The sequence below is a fragment of the Panthera tigris genome, chromosome D2, assembly GCF_018350195.1.
Source record: "Panthera tigris isolate Pti1 chromosome D2, P.tigris_Pti1_mat1.1, whole genome shotgun sequence".
Classification (NCBI taxonomy): domain Eukaryota; kingdom Metazoa; phylum Chordata; class Mammalia; order Carnivora; family Felidae; genus Panthera; species Panthera tigris.
This window is the reverse complement of record NC_056670.1, coordinates 55,468,294-55,491,210: the sequence shown is the minus strand read 5'-3', so window position 1 is coordinate 55,491,210 and position 22,917 is coordinate 55,468,294. Positions and strand designations below refer to the sequence as shown.

Below are 22,917 nucleotides of genomic sequence, written 5' to 3'. Positions count from 1 at the left end.
GCACACAACTCCAGGAGATGCACAGACTTTGGGCAGCCCCTCTTTGGTCCTCTAGGGCCTCCACGGACTCTGGGTCAGAGCATCAGAGACCTGTTTGACACTCTAAGGAGTGGCTCTCTGCTGGAGATGCCTCACCTCTCCAGTGAGCAGGTGAGATTCTGTTGTATGGCCGGCATTCTTTTTTGGTCCTTGTGAGTGGCCTTGATTGAGCAAAGACCTGAGCTAAACGTAAGAAGACGAGGCGGTAGTTAAAAGAGAAACAGCTTTTCAGCTGCAGTTGCCCTTTGTCCTTTACCAGCGTGCGATAGTGTGCAAGGCTTCAAGTTCCCCTTGGTCTCAGGGTCCGCTCCTGTAACCCAGAGGAGTTTGGTCAGGCCATTCTGAGGCCCTGTGTCAACTCAGATGACATGTGAGACCTTCAGGGGCGGTTGCACTGTGAGCTCTGGCATTGGGCCGAGGGGCATCCAAATCTTGCCCGTACACCTGCTGGCTCTGTGCACTTCAGCTAGTTCACTGGCTTCTCGTAGCCCCAGTGGCCTCATCTGCAAGATGAAGATAAACTACTGCCAAAGTGTCACTGGAAAAAGTTAGATACGTGACTCTCACGCAAAGAGAAAGTGGTTGCGGGACCAAAGGTTTATTTAAGCTGTTAATGAGAAAACCGCAGGATGGTAAAGTTGTCTCAAGGAGGGTTTGAGGCCCTTATAAGCAATGAAAGAGAACGTTGAAGTAAAATTACAAAGTCAGATATGATGCTGGCTAATGTCCTGCAGGGCAGTAACTCACCTTTGTGATCTTTGCTGCCGGGCAGTCATAATTTACCACTCTACCACACAAAAATCTCCAAGTTCACTCGTAACTTCACAGAGGATAGGCCCTAATCAGTAATGAGATGAACAAAGGTTAAGTTCCCTGGGGGTCCTGGCGGGCTTCATGGAAAGACATCAGGAGAAGCTCATTTCCAGGAAGAGGGTGGTAGAAATGATGCAGGGAACGTGTCTGAACAGGCCCACCCTGATTGGTTTTCTGATGCAGCTGCGAAGTTAATGTTAAGTGAAATGGAAAAAAAAAAAGAAAAGAAAAGAAATCCGTGCTTTGAATCTGTAGCATTTGCCTTCTGCAAGAGACAGATTCTGAGGTCTGAGGATAGGTTATAGAATCTCATCAAACCAGAGTGCGCTTTGGGTAGGACCAAAATTGGGTCGGGTAAGTAGGTATCTTCTCAGACTTAGGTAAATGATCTCAAATGCAACATAAAGGGTTTTTTGCCCCTTGCACCACCTCTGACATTGAATGGCCCTCCTCCCATCCCAGTGGGTTGTTTCCATCTGTGACGTGGACAGGTGTGCTGAGATTAGAGCAGGGAAGAGCTCTGTGTGCAGACCCAGGGCCCCCAGGGTTTTCTCCCCTCTCCCAGCACCAGCAGACAGCCAGCCTCAGTGGGTAGGGGCAAGGACTTTGGAGCCAGCCAGACCCGGACACCAGGACCGGCTGGATGACTCTGGGTTCTCAATGGAACCTGTTCTGTAGGTGGTGACAGTGAAAGTGCAAGCCATGGGAGACGTAAGCACTCCGTGAATGCTAGCTACTGTGGGTCCTGTACTCCTTTCGTCCTGCAGCAGCTACCAGAGCTCAGCTCCCTTATCGTAAAAATCCTACCTCTCTGGTTATTAAGAGGCTCAACACTTGGTTTCACTACCCCCTGCCTTCCCCACATTCATAATACAGTCCCCTCCCAGCAGCCAGCTCTCCTGGAAAATGTCAGTCAGATCCTGCGTCTCTCCTACTTAACCCCCTCTAACTCACGTAGAGTCCACCTTACATCCTGGCCATGCCCATGAAGTCCTTGTCGCTGGCTCCCTGCCTCCATTCCTGGCTGTGTCTCCTCCCTTCCTCATGGCACGCTGGCCATGCGGGCCTCCTTTCTGTCCCCTGATACTTCATTCCTGCCTTATTGTCTCTTGCCTGCCTTATTGCTTCCTCTGCCTGGAATGCACTTCCCCAGGACTCCGTATGGCTCCCTCCTTCTCACCATTTGGCTTCCCCTTGGACAAACTGGGCAGCCCTCCCTGACCACCCTGGCCACTGAAGCCTCCTCCTTCCCAGTCACTCTTTAGCATGGCGCCCTGTTCTAGTTCCTACATGGCACTCATCCGTCTTGGAAATCAGCTTGAAGATTTTGGGTTGTGCTATTTAGTGTCTCTCTCTCTCCAACTCGAATGGAAGGCCAAACCCATGGCAGCATGGACCTCTTTGTCCTGGTCACTGCTCTGACAGAGCCCCCAGCCCAGGGCCCACCACTTATAAGGGATGAATGACCAACAGTAGCAAGGATGATGATAACTAACACACACGGCATTCATCATGTGCCGGCAGGAACTGATATGAACACTTTATGCATATTCACTCATTAAATCCTCATGACAGCCTATGAGCTAGATATAATTATTATTTGTTATTCCCGGCCTATGGAGGAAGACATGAGGCACAGAGAGGTTAGGCAACAAGCTTAGAGTCACCCAGCTAGTAAGAGGCAGAGCCGGGATTCAAGCCCAGACAGTCTGGCTCCAGAGTCTATATTCTTAACTTACATGTAAAGTATTTGTTGGGTTTGTGGTGTGCAAGAGAGAAAATGAACCATGCACCCCACACACCATCATTCCCCAGTGTCCCCCACCCCTCCATGATGACAGCCTGTCCCTACTGGCTCTGTCCCCTAGCTTACTGCTAGCCTTCAGGGTCATTCTCATGCAAAAGCCTTCCCTCTCCAGGCACGAATGGGGACAGGACCCCCCCACACCATACACACATGGGGATTTGATTCTGGTGGGAAGAGGCCCCAGTAGCTGGAACTCCATTCCCACCTCTGCCCAGTGATTAGTCACACAGGATGTGTCCCCAAGGGCAGGTCACCTGCAGACTTCACACTCATCATCAGAGCCTGACACCTCCAGCCACAGGCAAATTATCCCACAGCCGCCCAGCCTGCAAAAGAGACAGGCCAGGGGATGTTAGAGCCCAGCTCCCAGAGCAGAAAGCCCCCCACAGGCTCACACGCTGCTTCTTTTCATTTGCACCTCAGCTAGCTGTCAACGGTGACACTGACTAGCCCCTGGCTGTTCTGAAAAGCCAGGTGCCTCCAGTCCTGCCTCAGAGCCTCATCTTCAATTGGAGATCTTGGCCCCTCTGTCTCTTTTTGTCTGCCTCTCTTTGTCTTTTCCTCTCATTTAGCTTCTCTTTACTGGTCTCGTGTTTCCATCTCTCTTTCTGTCTCTGGGTTCCTTGCTTTCCCCCAGGTGGCTTTCCCACGTACCCTGAGTCTGGGGGTTGGGGGCTGCTCCCTTGGGGTCCCAGCCCATGGCTTCCTTGCTGGGTCTCCCCACGCCCCTCCGTGGTACTTCCCAAGGGTGTGCCGGTGGGCTCAGAATGTGTTGCCTGGAATTCTGGCTTCTGTTCAAGTCTGCGGTGCTTATCTGATAAATAAACTTGGTCTGGCCTCTACCCTCCCTTGGTCTCTGGACCCTCCCCGTGGCAGCTCCTGAGTCTGAGGGGAGTGTATTTGTGCAGAGACATTGGCACCAGAGTCACCGAAGAGGTCTGAGAGATGTGGGCACTTCTGATCCCGCCACCCACGGTGTTGGCCTCAGCCTCTGCTCTTGACTTCTGAAAGTACCCTCTGACCCTCTCTCCTTTTTTTCTTTCCCCCTCCCACCCAAAATGTCCTGGGACATCCCACCATCCACAGGAGACAGAAAGCACATACACACAGGTAAATATGCAGGTGTCTTTGCTCAATCATCTGACTTTAGTAGTGAACTTTTACCCATGCTACGAGTAGCTCTTTTCCTGGATAGTAAGTTTAGCTGAATAGAAAAGGCAAATTCAGGGAGACTGGGAAGGCCTACTCTGCTTCAAGTGTTCCCTTTACATTCTTCAGACTGATCAGATGCCACCAATGATGACAGCTGAGTCGGGAACCCACTTCTTTTAAAAGTGCACATACTCATGGGAGTCACAGCTGTCAGTTGTTCACCATCTAGTGTGAACTACTTTCCTCAACACTTGATTATTATCAGTAATCCTGGGGGGCTGGAAATACTGAGAAAGAAAGGGTTGGAGAAGCAAATAGCCATGTAAGGGGAGGTACACTGAGTGGAGGAGGACAAGACGAGGCGCCTGAGGGGCTGAGAGGACAGAAGAATAAGGATTCTCCATCCTGGTTACACGTTGGAATGGGTAAAATGGGCGTTGAAAAGTCCTGGTGCCCAGACTCTACCAATGAAATCAGAATCTCTGAGGTGAGGTCCAAGCATCAGTGGCTTTTTTTTTTTTTTTTTTTTTTTTTTTTTTTAAAGCGAGCACAAGCGGGGGAGGGGCAGAGAGAGAAGGGGACCGAGGATCTGAAGCGGGTTCTGTGCTGACAGCAGTCAGCCCGATTGGGGGGCTCGAACTCATGACCTGAGCCAAAGTCAGACCCTCAACCGACTAAGCCACCCAGGCACCCCCAAGCATCAGTAGTTTTTAAAGCTCCCCAGACTCTATTGTGCAGCCAAGTTTGAGGATTACTGCTCTGTCTAGTGCTTCACAACTTAAATGGACACAAGTCACCTTGTTAAATGCAGATTCTGATTCCGTAGGTCTGGGAGGGGGTCTGAGATTCTGCATTTCTACCAAAGCCAATACTGCACATCTCTGGTCACACTGTGAGTGGTAAGGCTGTAGTTTTTATTACTTATTTTCCAATCTGGCTTTGTTCTCAGACAATGACAGATGAAAAATAGGAAACACTGGCTGTGCTGATCCACACAAGCCGTCCAGTGCAGAGCTCTGATAAGCCTGAGTTGGAGCACCAGGTTAGCCTGGAGGCCTCGGGCTCTCTAAGCTGGAGTCGGATCTGGAATGTTACCGGCTTCTGGCTACATGCTCAGTACAGGCACTGAAAGCAGTGATCAGCAAGCTCAAGAGGGTATATGGTACGTTTGTGTGGCTGGCATTCCGTGGTGGCGTGGCTATGCCCACATGTGGCCCGGGTGCTGGCCACTCTCCTCACATAAGTATGTCTTTCTCCAGGAGGCAGGCAGAGGGCAGGTGTATCCTTCCTAACAGCTGTGTTGCCATTATTGTCAGGAGGCTAGAGACTCACAGACACGCAATGTGACAGGTGCAGTGATGGCAACAGCAGAGGGTTTTGTGACACATGGAGGAGAGGGTAGGTGGTGAGGAGAGTGGAAACGGACATGGTGAAAGGGGAGTCTGGAGACAACATTTGGCTTTTCTTCCCAGGGCCTATGGCCCTTCCCACGTAACACTGACCCAGTACAGGCCCTTTGCCCTTTGCTGTAGGGCAGGATCCTCAGAAGAATAACAACTGGGTGGGTGGGGATGGGGGGGGGGGTCACAGACAGGGAGCCTTATACCCTTATCCTGACAGTCCCTGAGAGGGACCTGTTTTTTAATGTCAGAATGTCACAGACCCCCTCCCAAATGCTAGTTTGACATTTTGAGTAGCCTAAATGATCATCAAATGTTTACTGAATCCAACCTCTTTGTTAGGCATGCAGTAAACAGACACAGGCCTTGCCTCATAGAATGCATGATTTAGTTCAGGAGATAAACATTAAATAATTGGATGACTAACCAATTGATTTAAAACTATGGTAAGTGCTGGGGCACCTGGGTGGCTCAGCTGGTTAAGCATTCAGCTTCGACTCAGGTCATGATCTCGTGGTTCATGAGTTTGAACCCCACATCAGGCTCTGTGCTGACAGCTCAGAGCCTGGAACCTGCTTTGGATTCTGTGTCTCCCTCTCTGCCCCTCCCCTGCTCATTTTCTGTCCCTCAAAAATGAATAAACATTTAAAAAAGAGACTATGGCAAGTGCTAAGAAGAGAAAAGCAATGGCGGGGGAAAAGAGTGGTGCCTGGGTGGTTCAGTTGGTTGAGTGTCCAACTCTTGATTTTGGCTCAGGTCATGAGCTCATAGGTTTGTGGGTTCAAGCCCTGAATCAGGCTCTGCGCTGACAGTGTGGAGCCTGCATGGGATTCTCTCTCTCCCTTCTCTCTCTACCATTCCCCTGCTTGCTCTGTCTCTCTCTCTCTCTCTCAATATAAATAAATAAACTTAAAAAAAAGCGCCTGGGTACAGTTACGTGATAACTGAGAAAACGTATCCTGTTATGAATCCAGCAGTACGTTTAATTGCATCTGTATCTTATCACAACAGCATCTGCACCCATGTGGGAGGGACAGGGAGAAGAGCAATCAGTAACAGTTGTGCCCACTTACTAGGCTTTAAACTGCCAACCCACCTGCCCACTCTTCGTGGCACTTTTCTGAAATAATGTATCTTAACTGTGCCCATTTTCTAGACACGGAAAAGAAACCACAGAGAGGTGAAGCCCACGGTCTTACATAACTCTCAGTCGGGCTGCAGACAGTGCTAGGGGTGCATGAGCATGCCCAGATGTTGCAACAGCTGTGTGGCCCTCAAGGCTCCGTAGCTCACAGGTGGGGGACCCCTGGTCTGGAGCGTTAAAGGGATGAGGCAGGACAGCGGAGTTTCTAGCAGCACCGGCCATTCCTGGGGGAGCAGGGCTGTTGGAGCCAGCTTCCCAGAAGCTGGACAGTGTTTCCATCTCTTCTGGAGAATCAGAAATTGGACCAACTTGGGTGCTAAAATGAAAGCTCCTCAACCTGAATATCAGTTTCTAGTTTTCACACATGGTCAGAGCCCCCCGGCCTTCTGTCTGTCTCACCCAGAAGCTGGCCACAGCCACCAAACCAGGAGGTTATGATGCCCTCTCTATTCCAAGCTTTGCAGCCTAGCCTCATTTCTGCACCTAGCTGAAGACTGGGGGCGGGAGTCCTAGCAGTCACTCATTCTGCTGGGGGATCTTGGGTGGTGGCCCTGGGAGGGGGCGGTGGATACCAGAGGCTCTGAGAAACCAGTGGCTGATGACTTCCATCCTCCCTCCAGCCTGCCCACACCAAGACCACTTTATTCTCAGGGACTCAGAGACATTCCTATCTGTACTGACTTGTGGCTGAAGCCTCTCGCCACAGGATTCCAAAGTTCACCTCTTTGTCTTTCAGACATAAGGAGGTTTGGAAGGAGTGACAGTTTCTGAGATACTGGTAAGAATCCAGGTGCAAGAAGTCTCTGGACAATGCTCATCCCAGTCAGGGGCCGACACTCTGTTCTTCCCACAGAATGTCAGCTCAGGGAAAATACTTGAACCTCATGTCATTTTTTAATGGCATATGTCTAAAACTTACTATAGAATCATCTCAGTTCTAAAACAGAGGGTCCTGAACGTAATTTAACCTTTTTTTTTTGATGACTCAATGTCAACATTATGAATGTTCGTTATCATACTCTGCTTTTTAGATTTTCACCTCCTTTCCCCAAGTTCATCTATCAGATGTCACTGCTGACACGTATATGCTTCTAGATGCCTCCCCACCCACCTGCCTATCACTTTGATGATTCTAATGTGCTGAGCCAGTGTAGCATAATGGGCTAGCTGCAGTCAGAAAGCCTGGGAAAGCTGCTATGCCTCAATTACATTTTCTGGAAAATAGGTATGGTGAGAATTTTTTTTTTAATTAAAAAAAAATTTAATGGTGAGAATTATTTAACTGATTTTATTTTTTATTTATAAATTTTTAAAGTTTATTTATTTTGAGAGAGACAGAGACAGCACAAGTGGGGGAGGGGCAGAGAGAGAGGGAGAGAGAGAATCCCAAGCAGACTCTGTAGAGCCTGATGCAAGGCTTTCACCCATGAAACCATGAGATCATGACCTGAGCTGAAACCAAGGGTCGAACACTTAACTGACTGAGCCACTCAGGTGCCTCTAATTGACTTTATTTTTTTTAGAGCAGTTACAGGTTTACAGCAAAATTGAATGGAAAACACAGACAGTTCCCATATACTTCCTCCCCTCTGTACATGCACAAAGTCCCCCACTGTCAACATCCACACCAGAGTGGTGGCACTATTTATCTTAGAAGACTGTTTTAAGGATGAAATGAAATAATGTATGTAAAACATATAAAATACCTAGCACAGTGCCAGGCACATAATAAATGTGTTTAATATATGTAGTTATCACCATCTTCATCAATTATAATTGTGTATTATACAAGAGTCAGTGATGATCATTAAGGTCCCAAGGATTAAAGTAAGTGGCTTTGGTGGGAGGATCTGGGCGAGGGTATTTGGGGCACAGGCACTTTTCAGCACCTCTCTGTGCTTGGGTCTGTGTCCAGGCAATGGGAGGTCTGACTTATGGAGAAATGGGGCAGGATCAAACTTCACTCCTATCTGGAAGTAGCTTAATGGTATGGATTGTGCTCAGTACATGCCTCTCCTAAAAGTCTAAGAATTGGACCTTTGCAACTCATAATGGTGCTCACCTGACCCTCTGTGTGCATGCTATAAGCTGGACTCCCTGTGGGCTTTTGGGAAATAAAGCTGAATAGACAAGGTCTGGTGTGTGGATCAGATGGGTAAGGTTGAAGGTGGGTAGGATCCAAAATATGTCTTCAGCTAAAACAAAACAAAACAAAACAAAACAAAAAACAAACAAAATATGTCTTTGGCTCTGACCAGAAGAGCTGCTAAGATGGTTCAGGACCACGGACAGCTCCTCCAGGCACGTGGTCCTCCAGCTCCTGGGCTTTCCTACTGTGGCCACTTGCAGATCACACTCAGCCAATTTGACACCATTCTTGCCCTGTAACTTGGCAGGGCTCTGTTTTTCTGCCTCCTTGGGAAGTGTCTCATGCCCTCTGGGCATCCCTCTGTATCTATGTGGAGGGGACATTCAGAGTGGCAGATGTGCCGGGGAGGCTGACCTCTCTCTTGCCATTCCAATCCTTCAACTCCTCTGAGCAACTCCAGAGAACAAGATTTACAGTGCCTGGACTGCAGTGCAAGAGATGGGGAGACAATAGGTGTTGTCTTAGATTAAAAAAAAAAAGTCCCATTTTCTCTTGGAGGTCAGGAAATAGAGTATTGGTAATGCCCCAGGGGCTCAGTGATTCTCTCTTGGCTTCCTTGGTGGACTGGAAGATGGCTCCTGCCACAGGCTTCAGTCAGATATCTATTCTGGCATTAGCTGCCCTCACATTGGTTATGGCTCCCCTCTTCTCCTGGGGAAGCTCAGACTGGCAATTTCGTCATTTGCACCGAGTGGAGCCCCCTCCCCCAGCACAGCCTGGATTCTACTTGCCCAGCCTTGTTGCCCTACCCTTGGATCTCTCCCTTCCCAAACCACATTGAATCTTGCCCATCCAACTCCCAGGTCTTTATTCCCTTGGGGGGAACCCAAGGAGTCTGACCCTTAGAGTTTTGGTGAGCTTAGCCGAGGAAAACAACACAGATGAAGGGTGAGACTGCATGCCATGCAATGTGTGTATCCCTCAAAAGATTCTAAATTCCCCCTTGGGTTGGGCCAGTCTAGTGGAGAGCAGTGTGTTTGATAGAGTGGGGTTGGTCCGTCTGCAGAATGGCTTCTCCTGAGCTCTCGTACCCAGCCATGAGTGTGAGTAATTGCCCTGTGAAACACGTTGCTATGTCAGAAGCAGACCAATTTAAACCAAATGTCATTTTGCTAAAAGCCAATTTGCCAAAAGTCAATTCACTGAATGGCCAATTTGTCAAATGACCAATTCATCACATTGACTTACTTCCTTTAACTGTTTAGTGTGAGTTGACTGGTTTTCATTTTGTCTTTATTAGAATATTTGAAGGGCTGTTCCATTTGTCTCTGCCCCTGCTCCTGGTGTTTGAACTAGGGTGGAACTACCCCTCGTCTCTTCCTGTGACTGCAGAGCAGGGAGCTAGGGCAGGGACAACCCAACTGATTCTAAAAGGCCATTGTGAAGACAAATGGGGAGCTACCCAACAAAGCCAAATTGGTAAAGGAAACAATGGAATTGACCCTTTGGAGAGTTGGCTGATCTGTGAGTTGGCTTCTGGGGAAGTGACTCAGAAGGGAGTGACCTACCATAGTTCGGCCGCCTTTGGAGATGCCGATGACAGTCTTGCTTTTCCATCCTTTGGGTACCTCTTTATGGGGACTGGTGGGAGGCTTCCTTGTTTGGTTTTAGAACAAGGAAAGGCCATGCCTCTCTCAAGCCTGTTTTCATCTGTGGTCTTCATAAATTACGTAGCACATTAGTCTCCACATTCCCCTAGGTAGGGAGAAGCCAGGGCACATTTATATGTGAGCAGACGCAAAGGCTTTTGAAGAGTGTGTTTCTCTTTCTTATTTTATATTTCTACCTCTTCCTTCCTTCCTTCCTTCCTTCCTTCCTTCCTTCCTTCCTTCCTTCCTTCCTCTTCTGGTTTCTGTTACCTTACTCCATTTAATAATGTATCCTTAAAACTACCTTAATTCCTTCTTGAAACAGGCAGAAAAAGAATCTAGACTTGTTCTGAAGGCTGTTTTGTTGGCCCCTTTCCCCTACTCCTGCCCTGGATTCCCCGAGATCCTCACCCCTCCAGCACCAGCATCTCAGCTCACCTGCTTGACCCTGAGGTGTCGTCCCGGAGCAGGGCACAGCCCCCTCTCTCTAGAAAGACATGGAACTGAGACATGCATTCCTGCATTAGAGACAGATGCCCTCCTTCCCCAGGAGATGCAGCATCTTCACCCAGCACAAAATTCTCGCGTGACCACAGTGCCTGCTTTCCCACCTCCTTACTTGTTTAAAGTTGGTCTCTGGTCCCTCATCACTTTGGGGTGGGCATTCTTCCTACCACACTGCCCTCTGTGCAGTTTCCCCTCAGCCCACGTATTTCCCAACCACTTAGAATTGTGAGCCTCGATTCTTCTGGAGTTTGTCACTTTGGAAGATTTTCTTCCCCATTTGCCTCCTCCAGTGAGGGATCAGGGAGGCAGGGTACAGGTGTTTGTTACATGTCTACAAAGCACCTGGCATGGGAATCAGTGCTTCACATGTTATTTTACAATCTTTTCACTGAGAATAACATACATACAAAAAAGTGCAACTGTCTGTGTATGTGTTACATCTTTCATCTATATTACTCACTGAATTTTCACAAAGCAAACACACCCATGTGCCCAACATGGTAGGCCTCCAGACCAAGAAGTAAAAATACCATGAGCACCCAGAAAACTTCCTGTGATCCTAGCTGCTGCTGCTGCTGCTGCTGCTGCTGCTTCTTCTTCTTCTTCTTCTTCTTCTTCTTCTTCTTCTTCTTCTTCATCTTTGAGAGAGAGACAGAGTGTGAGCAGGGAAGGGACAGAGAGAGACACACACACACACAGAATCTGAAGCAGGCTCCAGGCTCTGAGCTGTCAGCACAGAGCTTGATGCAGGGCTCAAACCCACGAACCGGGAACTGCGAGATCACGCCCTGAGCCAAAGTCGGACGCTCAGCCAACTGAGCCACCCAGGCACCTCCGTGATTCTGACTTCTAATAGCAAAGATTAGTTCCACCTGTTTTGTGCTTTGTATAAAAGGCATGTATGGTTTGTCATCCTCACCACAACTAAACAAGAGGGAGCTGTGATTCACCCCCTTCACACATGAGCAACTAGACTCAGGTTGAGTAACTTGCCTAGGAGCACACAGGCAATAAATGGTGGTAGAACCTGGAGTCAAACTTAGGGTTGTCTGGCTCCAAAGCTCACGTTCTTTCTTCTATATCTTGATTCTTCCTCCTGCTACACCACCCCACCCCCACCATCGTGTGTCAGGTCTGGGAGTCTCTGAAGTTGTTGGTTCTAACAACCCGTAGGTGTCCAGGATAAGATCAGTAGAACAGCAGGCACTTCCTTGGGGTCCAGTGTGTGGTGGTTGAGTATAGGGAAGGTCTTGCCCTGGTACCCAGATTAAGAGAGGCCTGCATTCCCCCCACCTATTCGCCCCACCCCCTCTACCCTATGGCCATTACTGTGTTCTTGCCATGGTAGCTGAGACCTGTGCCTACTGGTTCTGTTTCTTGTCCCCCCCCCACTCCCCCACCCTCAAGCTGTTCCCTCTTGAATGGGACTCCAGCCTCTCAGCAGCTTTTCCTTGGAAGGGCTCTGAGGTTGCTTTGGGGGGTGTGTGCCTCTCATCTGATATCTCTGTTGTGGGAATCGATTACAGTGATGTTTAGTAGCTGCATAACAAACAGCCCGGTTTGAGGAGGAAATGTTACCCAGGCTGGTTTTATGGTGCAGCCATCCAGGGCTGCTTAATGTCTCTTCCTAATGAGGTTTCTGCAACATTAACTCTGCAGGGCTGGAGAGGGGGAGGGGGGGCAGCCGCAGGAGGGTGTGTGGCTTCAGGGCAGTATGGTGGGCAGAGGAGGAGGGCATCGCTCCAGCTGACAGCATCTGACATGCCCTGTCTGGACCAGCCCGTGTCTCCTGCAAAGCTCAAACCCCGCCGTCCATGGTGTCAGCCTTTAAAACCACCTATAGGAGTTTGGATGTCAGGAGTTCCCTGAGAAAAGCCTGGGTATATGCAACGCTTTTTGAACTCTCAGGAGCTCACAGAGCATGTGTGAGCTTTAATTCTATGAATCTTATAACCACCTTAGGACGGGAAGAGGAGGTGAGGGAGAGGGGACAGAGCTGGATCGCCCAGCAAGAATTACTAGGGGTTTGGAGCCTTACCAGCAGTACCTTGATTGTCACTGACTGTGCACCAGATACTCTTCTGGATACTTTCACATACTTTTATTTACTCTTCTTACAAGCTCATGTTCCAGATGAGGAAACTGAGGTGCAAAGAGGTTTACTTTTCAACCCAGGTTTGCTGGCTCTCCTCCCAGAGTGGCTACTGTGTGGCCAGCTCCTCACTGTCACTGAGGCCTCCTCTGGGGATCCTGGCTTCTCTGCTGGCCCCGCCATTGGCTGGCTTGATTCTGCTGATCAGGAGAGCAGAGGAGAGGGGGTCAGGAGGGCATAAGGATTAGCAAGGGGAACTGGCCACTTAGAGGGCAGTTGAGGAGCAGGCAAAGACAGCTCCCTCAGTCTTTCCTTTGTTCTGACAACATCGGGGGTGGGGGGGGTGGGGGAGGTTGGCCCAGGTCAGAGGAAACTAGCATGCCCCACCCCACTAGAGTGCCCCTTGGCATTACACTCTGGTCACTTCTGCACTGTCCTCTTTCCTTCTGTCAAAACTTGACTCCTGGAGTTGACGAAACAAGTTCATCCACATCAAGATCAGCCCCTGATAAACACAGATTGTGTCTCCTGGGAGTGCCTGAGATTTATGAGCAGACAAAGCCCTGATCCCTACATTGAGGTCGGAGCCTGAGGCAGCATGGTTCAGGTCCTTGCCACCAAATGCCTTTAAAGAACCCCCCTTGAAGATCACCAAGAGGCAGGGGCACACACACGCAGCCCACCCACAAGGTGAATCTGGGGCACCTGAATGTTGTCCATGGGCTTGGGAGAGCAAACAGAGAGGGGTAATTGCAGAACTAATTTCCCTCCCGGATGGGAGGGGTAGAGGTTGAGGCAAGATTGAAGGACAGGCAGAGACAAGAGAGGGATGGTCCTTCCAGATCCCAGCAGCACCTCAGAGCGAGGTGGGCACCGGGTATCCCACCCAGGAGGCACTGCCAACCTCTTCCCTGAGGGCGCCTCCTGCAGTGGGGACCTGGGGTGCAGAGTCTCCCTGGAGCAGTGACCCCTGGCCTCCTTGCAGTCTCACGCGCTGATTACTACCACAGCCTGGTTCTCAGCAAAGCCCTCAGACAATATCCCTCCCTCCCCCCCCCCCAACCCCCGCCCACCCCCAAGGAATTGGAGCTGGTGCCTCTGCCCCTTCATTGAAATGCTGGCTGGGAGCAGGGAACACAACCCCATTTAGCCCTAGCGGGGGACAGGGAAACATTTTAAACTCCACTCAGTTGGATGCGGGGCTTCTCAAACTTTAATATGCATATGAATCAACTGGGTGTCTTGCTAAAATGCAGATTCTGATTCAGTAAGCGGGGCCAGAAAGTCCTCGCTTAGAACGAACTCCCGGTTGGCTCCACTATTGCCGGCCCAGGGGCCAGAGGCATGGGTGCTGGGTCACCCACTGTGGGATGGGGGGGTACTCCCTAATAGCAGCGGCGTGAGCCACCCCACCCCCATGCTGGGCCGCCACACACTGTGACTGAACCCTCCTGACCTCGACCTCTCTGGGAGGGCAGTGTTGTTGGAAGGGGAGACTGAGGAGCTGGGGAACCAACTGCAGGTCTTGACCCAGGTCACCAAGCGGGCTGGGGGCAGAGCTGGCCTCCAGTCTCAGCGCCCTGATTCCCACTCCTGGATCTTCCAGCCCTGACCGCCCATCCCCACCCCCACCCCAGCCCTCCCTACAGGCCCCGCAAGGACCATTATAAAGTTCAAGTGGCAGCCTCAGTGCAGCCCCACAAGCCCGCGATCATTCCCACCTCACGGACAAGGAGGCTCCAGGGTCCCCATGGTGGGTTCGTGGCCAGTTTTGCTCCTGGGCCTGAGTCCTTATCGGACAGTCTCACAACAAGAAAGATCGGGTGAGGGGGCCTGAAACAAGACACCCTAGTTCCCTCCCACTAGGCCCGGGCTCAGGATAACCAGTCAGGCTGCTAGCGCAAGGGGACAGGCCAGACTGCCCGGAGCCTCCCTCCGTGTGGCCTGAGAGGCAGACAGAGCAGGCCCTTTTGGGGCCCGCGGTGGGGTTGGCGAGCTGGTGGCAGGAACCCGGAGCGAGTCTGGCCTGGGCTGGCGCCCAGCAGTCCCCGGCTGGGCCCCCCGCTGATCCCCTCAGAGGCCAGTCTGCCAGCAGGGTCCAATCTGGTTAGAGCGTGAAGGGGGATTAGCAGCAGGAACATGGGGTCCCGACCTCGCCTTCCCAGGCCCTGCTTCCCCCAGCCCTGGCAGAGGCTGCAGGAGCAGGAGCCCCTGGGATTGTGCCCAAGTCAGGGCGTGGGCCTGGCCGCCCCCTTCTTTTCATGGAAAGGGGCCTGGCTGGGGTCTTCGGGGGGGGGGGGTGTTCCCAGACCTGGGGGCTGCTGCAGTTGGCAGCGGCTTGCCTCTCAGGGCCCTTGATCTTGGGTGGTGGGGTTCAGACCGTGAGGATCTTTGCCTCAGGGACCCTTAACTGGAGCTCCCCGGGGTGGACTCTTAGGGGCTCCAGCTCCCTCTCTTCCTTGTGGGGTCCCAGGAGAGTCGCCCTTGTCCAGCGCTACCCGAACCTCCATGCTCGTGCTGCTGGTGCCACCTCAGAACCGCGTGGACTGGTTCAGTTACAGAGGTTCCGTAAGGATGTGTGAGCGGAAAGGCAGGGTTGATGATAAAACAAGGCAACAAGGGCTTCGCCAGCGCTTCCCTCCCCTTTCAGAGCCTCATCTTGTAGGGCCTGCTGCTGCCCAGTTAGGCAGAGTGGGTACGGGGGTACCCAGTGCACGAGTGAGGGGCTCGTGTCTCGCAAAGACGAGGCAGAGCCAGCCCGTCCAGCTCCGAGCCCCTGGCCTCCCCTCTCTGCTGCACAGCCTGGCCTCACTCCTTGTTTTGGCCAGGAAAGCGCAGAGGGATTGGAGCAAAACAAAGATGTGGACCCACATTAGTTCAATTCAGTTAAAAATTACTGAGTCCCCACAATGTGCTGGGTCTGGGATAGCAGAGGGGAGCAAGAGAGACAGTACCATGTTTTGTTTTTGTTTTTGTTAAGAATCAGGAACATGTCTGTATTTATTTTTAAGGTTTATTTATTTATTTTTGAGAGAGAGAGAGAGAGAGAGAGAGAGAGAGAGAGAGAGTGAGAGAGAGAAGACAGAGAGTCCCAAGCAGGGTCTGAGTTACCAGCGCAGAGCCCAATGCAGGGCTCAAACTCACAAACTGCGAGATCATGACCTGAGCTAAAACCAAGGGTCAGATGCTGAAGTGACTGAGCCACCCAGGCACCCTTAAAAGAGACTCAAGTATGGTCTGGGAAAAAAAGAGAGAGAGAGAGAGAGGGAGAGAGAGAGATTACGGTCTGGAGGGGGAGATGGATGTTAACCAAAAATTAGTACTAATTACATTCAGTATAGCAATATTTCATTATAAACCTGAATTGGTGCCAGGAAGGAAAAGCATGGGGTCCTGAGAACCTGAAGCAGAAGGAACAGTCAGGGGAAGTGTCTGTAGACTGAGATGTGAAGGACAAATAGGCGTTTACTGGGTGAAGACTAGAGGAAGAATATTCTGGGCAGCAGTTATAGCAAGTGTAAAGGTCCTGTGGCAGGAGGGATCTGAAGAACTGAAGGTACGGCAGCATAAGTGGAGTGATAGGCAGGACTGAGAACATACAGTGCCTGTCACATGAGGTCCTGCAAAGTAGGTGCCACTTCTCATGCCCAATTTTGCATATGAGAAAACAGGCCAGAAAGTTTAAGTGACTTGCCCAAGGCCACATGATTTAAGTGGGCAAGCCAGGGTTTATTGAACCCATCTCTATTATGACACTCTGCTGTGGGCTTTCTCTTCTACACGCTGGCCTCTCAGTGTGTCCTTCCTGGACCAGCAGCATCTGTATTCCTGGGGAGCTTGTCAAGGTCCAAGACCTCATCCTCACTCTTAGAATTTGTCCCCGGGCCTGTATTTATCTCCCCAGTCTGTCCCTCGTCTGGCTGCTGCATCCTTATTCTGGGAATCTGCTTTTCACTGTCCTGCCTGGGACTTCCTTCTGAGCCCCCATCTGCCCCATGGCTCTGTGCCCTCCGCTTCCCCTGGCCAGGGTCAGGCCACCAGGTGCTCCCAGTTTCGGTTTGTCTTCCCAGCTCCAGCACCCTCCCTCTTCCAGGATGGACTCTCTCAGTGTATCTCGTTTTGCCCTGACACACCCAGGCCACACTCACTTCAGGGCCTGTGACAAGGTCACCATAGGATGGTGGTGCAAAAATGAAAGATGTAGGTGGTGCCTTTGGGACTGCATGCCAACCTAGTGAAAATGGAGACGAGAAACATTACTTCACAGGGGTTTGGGAAAGACAAGACAATTGTTGACCAGATAGGAGGCCAACTGGGGCAAAAAAAAAAAAAAAAAAAAAGAATAGCTTTGTTTGGGTTTCTGCAGTGGTGGAGAAGGCATCGCGTCCAGGGAAGTCTTCTTGTGCCCCCTAGCGAGCAAACTGGAAACTACAGTCAGAACCTTAGGAAAGAGACTGGCCAACTGTGTTTGAGGGACAAAAGCCAGCTTTCTTAAATGTTGCTAAATGGAGGTACTAGGACAGAAGCTTAAACACATGAACTCCTCCTCTCCAAACCCGTGTGGTAGGTATTTTTATCTCCATTTTGCAAACAGGGACGGTGAAGCGGGCAGGTCCATAACTTCCGGGATCCCTGGCTACGATGGTAGAAGCAGGAATTGAATCTGGATCCTTCTCCTTGCACAGTTCAAGCTCTTTCCACCCCCTCCTGTGCTGCCAGCATCCTGCATTTTCCTCAGGCTTCCAAAGCTCACCCATTTTCCTCTGGGCTAGAGGCTGGCTTCTTCCCAGGTCTTAAGTTCAGTTTCCTTTCCTCATTTTAATAGCGTGGGCTGCTCCGTCCGTTGGGCTGGCCCTGGCTGGCTCCACACCCACCCCTGGACCCTTACCTCATGGATGGGCTCCTGATGTTAAATCTCCTGCCTGCCTGGGGGCAACATCTTTCCTCTGTAAGCTTTGGAGCCCCAGAGCATTGCCTAAAAGGCCGTTGGATCAGAGCCAACGTCTCCCCTCTCCCGTCTAACCTGTCGTCTCTGGCCTGCAAGGCTTTTTCCTGCAGACACATTTCCAGCACCTTCCACTCCAAGCAAACCTAACTACTCCCGGGTTGCTCCAGGCTCTACTCCACCTCTTGCCTTTGCACACACTCTTTCTGCCCTTCTTTCCCCACTTAGCTCCTGCTGTGAGTCCTTATAGAATTGCATTTCCTGAACTGTACTTTGATACAATTATAAGACACACTTGAAACCCATTTATTATAAGGATCTAGTGTTATTGATTAGGCCACCCTGTCATTTTTCATAAAGATCCCTGGAGAATTCTTGTCTCATCTTAGTACCCCAAACAACCATACTCCTGAGAAACCGGTCCTCTTAAATTTATACACATATTGGGAATGCTGTTACCAGACCGGTTTCCCCCATGGACGTCAGCTCTCGGAAAGCCTAGAGCTCACGCTTTGCCCTGGACCTGACATCGTGGGTGATATTGTGCTGCATTCTTGGTGCCCGCCATTGATTTTTCTTCTCTTTGCCCCATTTTTCACTCTTGCTCTCTTGCTGTTTTGTAAAGCCCTATAAGCAGCCTTAAAGCCTTTCTGGAACAAGGTTGGCTTAAATCAATAAACTGATCGATACAGATAAAAAACCTCCCTTGCAGGGTTGTGGAGAGGATTAAACGGAATAATGGATGTGAGTTGCTGGTCCAGAGTTCCCTCCCAGGCCTGGCTGAAGGGTGAGCTGCCAGCTGGGGCCAACAGGACTGTCCTGCTGGAGGTCCACGCCTCCTGTGCACCCTCTTGTCTTCCTGAGTCTGTAGAAGTCTCCAGGCCGCTGCCCCTCCCTGCTCTTGTCTTGCCCTCACAGTTTCTGTAGGTGGCTGGGTGGTCCCGGCGTGGGGTCTTGAATGAGATTGCACTCGCGATGTTGGCTGGGGCTGTGTCTTAGTCTGTTTGGGCTACTGTACCAGAAACACCATAGGTTGGGTCGTTTATAAACAAGAAATATTTATTTCTCACAGTGCGAGACGTTGGGGAGTGCAGGAGCATGGTGCCAGCAGACTGGTGTCGGGTGAGGCCCCATGTCCTGGCTCACAGACTTCGGGGCTCACAGCTGTGTCCTCCCGCGGCAGGAGGGAGCTCTCTCAGACCTCCTTTATGGGGCCTTTCATCACACTCACCAGGGCTCCACCTTCATGACCTAAGCACTCCCGAAGGCCCCACTTCCTAACACCGGCACATTGGGCGGTGGGATTTCAGTGTCTGAATCCTGAGGGCAGCGTGTGGACCATAGCCGGCTGCAGAGTCGGGAAGTGACTGAGGCCGGAGAATCTGTTTCCTTGATGACTGACTGACGTTGCTGGCAGCCGGTGCTGGCTATTGGCAGGAGGCCTCAGTTCCTCCCCATGTGGGACTCTCCGGAGAGCTGCTTGAGTGTCCTTGACGTGGTGGCTGGCTTCTCCCAGAGAGAGTGATGAGAGAGAAGTCGTGTGACTGTGACCCCCTGAGCGCTGGCAGTCTTTTGTTTACTTGTGTGGCCTGTACAGCCCTTGTTCCCAATTCTTTTGTTTACTATGCTGCCCGGTGTCAGCATCTACCTAAGAAGAGGTAGAGATCAAGGTCACAGGGTGTATCACCTGCACTCTATTATGTGCAGCAATTACTTGCATAACAGGAACTGGGCAGGGGACAGAGCTATGTAGGCAAGGAAGAGGTGATAATAGGATTAGGCAGATGGGTAAAGGCTGAAGTGCTCCCCTCTCCTCTCAAGATGGAGGGGCCGGGGGGAATTGCCGAGAAAGGGGAAAGTGGGGCGGGTAGCATGGATGGGGAGGCCAGGGGCGGTTCTGGGGCAGCTTAAGTCAGTGGGGCACAGAGAATGTCTCCAGGAACACAGACAGACTAAACGGGGCCAGAGATGCGCACTGACAACTGAGATCAAAGACTCTGGGAAGAGGGAAGACTGGCACGTGGGGTGGGGGAAGGAGAGGAAGGTGGACCCAAGCGTCACCCCAGACCCACTGCCACCTGCCGGCAGGTGGATGTGGACGAAACAACTGCTGCATGGAGGGATGGAGACAGCCAGTTATGGTGAAGCGGAGCACAAGCTGTGATGGGGGATTGTATGCAGTTTTGGAGGAGAGAAGTGTCTGTGCCACAGGCTTGAGATGCCTTCCTTCAAGGGGAGAGAGAACAGGGAATGGGAGGTGTTGATGGCGATGAACCCCTCCAGAGCACAGATGCCTGGGGCCAGTTAGGGGGCTGGGGGGCAGGAGAGGCTGGGGTTTGGAGGGGAGGGAGCTCACACTCTATGCAGGGGGACAGGGTTGGTGGGGACAGTCCTTGCCAGGCTCATATCCACACTTTGCACACAAGGACACTGCAACTCAGGCAGGAAAGGGGCTGACTGACAGATACACAGCCAGGGAGCTGGGATCTGAAGGGCCCATGCATTCTACCGTCACGCTTCTGTTTACTTTCTCAGCAGGAAAACCCAGATGGAGTGGTGGTGGCCCTCATAGTCCAGGGACTGTGTGCTGGGGGGCTGGCAGTGAACCATAAGGGCTGTGGGGTGAATGGCTGAAAGGAAGGATATGGTCAAAGCCCTGTGGGGCTGGCCCAGAGGGGGCTGGGGGTCTGTGGAGCTGTCTAGCATTGGATCCCATGTTGTGGACCCTGAGGGCACATCTGATGCAGGGCTCTCCTGTAAACCACCTGGGTCCCCATCCTGGTTTAACCTTGGGCGGATTGCTTCACTTCTTGGAGCTCAGGCCCCTCCTCTGCAAAATAGGGGAGGGCATCCATTCCCCCACTTCCAGTGCCTGCTCCTAGGGCAGCTGTGTGAGGGGTGGCTCCGGGAGGGACCTTGACTGCCTGGGCTCAGATTCTGGAGCCACCACTCACCAGCTGTGTTCCCTTGAATTTTTCCAAGCCTCCTTTTTATCTTTTGGAAAAGGGGGATGGTAATAGTATTTTCCCCATGGTTAGTGCAAGGTCAAGTGGGTTCCTGTATGTGACATGTTAGGCTATGCTGGCCTGGGGGACATGCTTGGAACACAGTGGCTGTTGATGCCACTGCAGTGGTGAGGGAAAAACTGCCCTGCAAAGGCAGTAGTAAGGATGTTGTAAAAGTCTTTGGTACGGATGCTGAGAGAGGAAGGGAGAGGCTGGTGGACAGGTGCCAGAGGCCCTATCTGCCAGCAGAGCTGGAGGAAGTGTCCAGAAGCTGGTCTGGGAACTTGTAGAGGCTGGGGATTTGCAGAGTCCCTGCAAGTCCGCCTCCCTCCATCAGGGCATTAATAATGGGGAAACGGCAAAGTCCTTGGTGACCTCTGCCATCCAAGTTGCAGGGCAGGGATGCAGCACTGTGGCCCCCCGCCAGTACGAGAAGCAGGTTCAGGGGCCAGACTCCGGTGTGGGTTCAGGCTCTTAGAGTCTGCTGATGGCAGGCTCTGAGCACAGGATCTGGAGTCAGACCTGGCCTGGATTTCGTGACCTGAATCTGCCACATGCTGGCTGGGTTACCAGTGGTGCCTTCCTCCCGAGCCTTGTTCCTCCTCAGCAAAACAGAGAGTGAGTCGTGCGTACCACAGGCCCCAGGGTGGCAGTGGGCTTATTAAGAACCCCTCTTGGCTTGCTCCTTTACAGCCCTGGCTGATGCCGTGGGGGCTGAGCTGACCTCCCTGGGATCTGGCAGAGGAGTAGGTCACGGCCGCCCCAAGCTTGTCTCTCCAGCTGCAACCCCCTCCCTGCAGAGACAGGAGGCGATTGGGGGCAAAGCTCCCTCCAGGGCAGGGAGCCTCTCTCCAGCTCTGTCATTCATTCATTCATTCATTCATTCATTCATTCAACAAACACTTGCCTTACTGAGCACTGTCTTGGGTGCTGGAGCACTCTCTGGCCATCCTGACCTCCCTGACTCATCAGGGCACTCTGGAGAAGTCTCCTCTGATCGTGTTTTTCTCCCTCTGCCTTTATCCTCTCAGGGACCTGAGTGAGAACACCATCCAGGCCGTCCCCAGGAAAGCCTTTCGTGGAGCTACAGACCTCAAAAATTTGTGAGTCCAGGCCTGGGAGGGACAAGGGTGGAGGGGCTGGAGGGCCACCCCTGCAGCATCCTGTGCATCTCCCCTAGCCCTGTGGTCCAGGCAGACAAGGAGCTGGTGTGGGCTCTGAGAGGACTGACGGTCTTCTGGAACAATCTGGGGTCGAAGGAAACAGGCAGCCTTTGGGGACTGGGTAGAAGGGAGTGTCATGGACTGTGGGTGCTTAGGTGAGGTCCATTTAAATGGCACAGCCTCTATGCTCTTGCCCTTCAGCAGATTGAGAGAGCTGGGTTTGAATCTTCTCTTCCGGGTACATATTGTGTAAGTGGTTGCAAGTCAGTTAACTTCTCCCACGTACCTCACAGGCTTATTCTGAAGTTTAAACGAGACATGGAAATAAATACACTCTGTCCAGTGCTATTTAAATGTAATGGTTTAGGGGCACCTGGGTGGCTCAGTCGGTTCAATGTCCAACTCTTGATTTCGGCTCAGGTCATGATCTCACGGTTTGTGGGTTCAAGCCCCACGTTGGGCTCTTTGCTGACCGTGCAGATCCTGCTTGGGATTCTGTCTCTGTCCCCCTCTCTCTGCCCCTCCCCTGCTTGAACTCTCTCACAAAATAAATAAATACACTGAAAGAAAAAAAAAAGAAAAGCTTAAAAACAAATAAATGTGACGGTTTATTCCTACTAGTCAAATTTGTTCTGGTCCAGGCGTCCCACCTCCCTGAGCTCTGACTGCAGCAGGGATGGCAGGTGCCCGGCCTGTGTCTTGCTCCCTGACCCCATGTTTGTAGTAGACAGCGGAGCATGGCATTCTTTCCCAGGGGACCCAAGTCACAGCTCCGGTTTATTCCAAAGGCAGCATTCCAGGTGGCCACGGCTAGTCGGCCTCGCTTGGCACTCAGGGTGAAATCTGTTTGCCAGCACTGGCTGCCGTTGCTCCAGGGAGAGGCTGTCTCATTTTCTAGCTGCCAGCACCCTCTAGGTGGTCTCCACCGCGGGGGCACAGACGCCTGCTCCCCAAGAGCCTATGCCGACTTAGGTGAAGGAATACAATACAACTTTTATGTAGATGTGTTGTTTTAACTGAATCAGAAAGAATTGAAACTTTTATTAGTACGGTAAAACCTGGGTTTGTGACAAATGCATTCGGGAAACGTGCTTGTAATCCAAAGCGCTTGG

General features: G+C 51.5%; 1 protein-coding gene across 1 annotated transcript in view; it reads left to right on the top strand.

Moving 5' to 3' along the window:
• The window catches only part of SLIT1 (slit guidance ligand 1), a 143,349-nt gene that overhangs the window by 67,743 nt on the left and 52,689 nt on the right, over nt 1-22,917 (top strand). Inside the window, exon 3 of the mRNA XM_042960064.1 lies at nt 21,674-21,745. Coding sequence (XP_042815998.1) covers nt 21,674-21,745 — 72 coding nt within the window. The remainder of the gene's footprint in view (nt 1-21,673; nt 21,746-22,917) is intronic.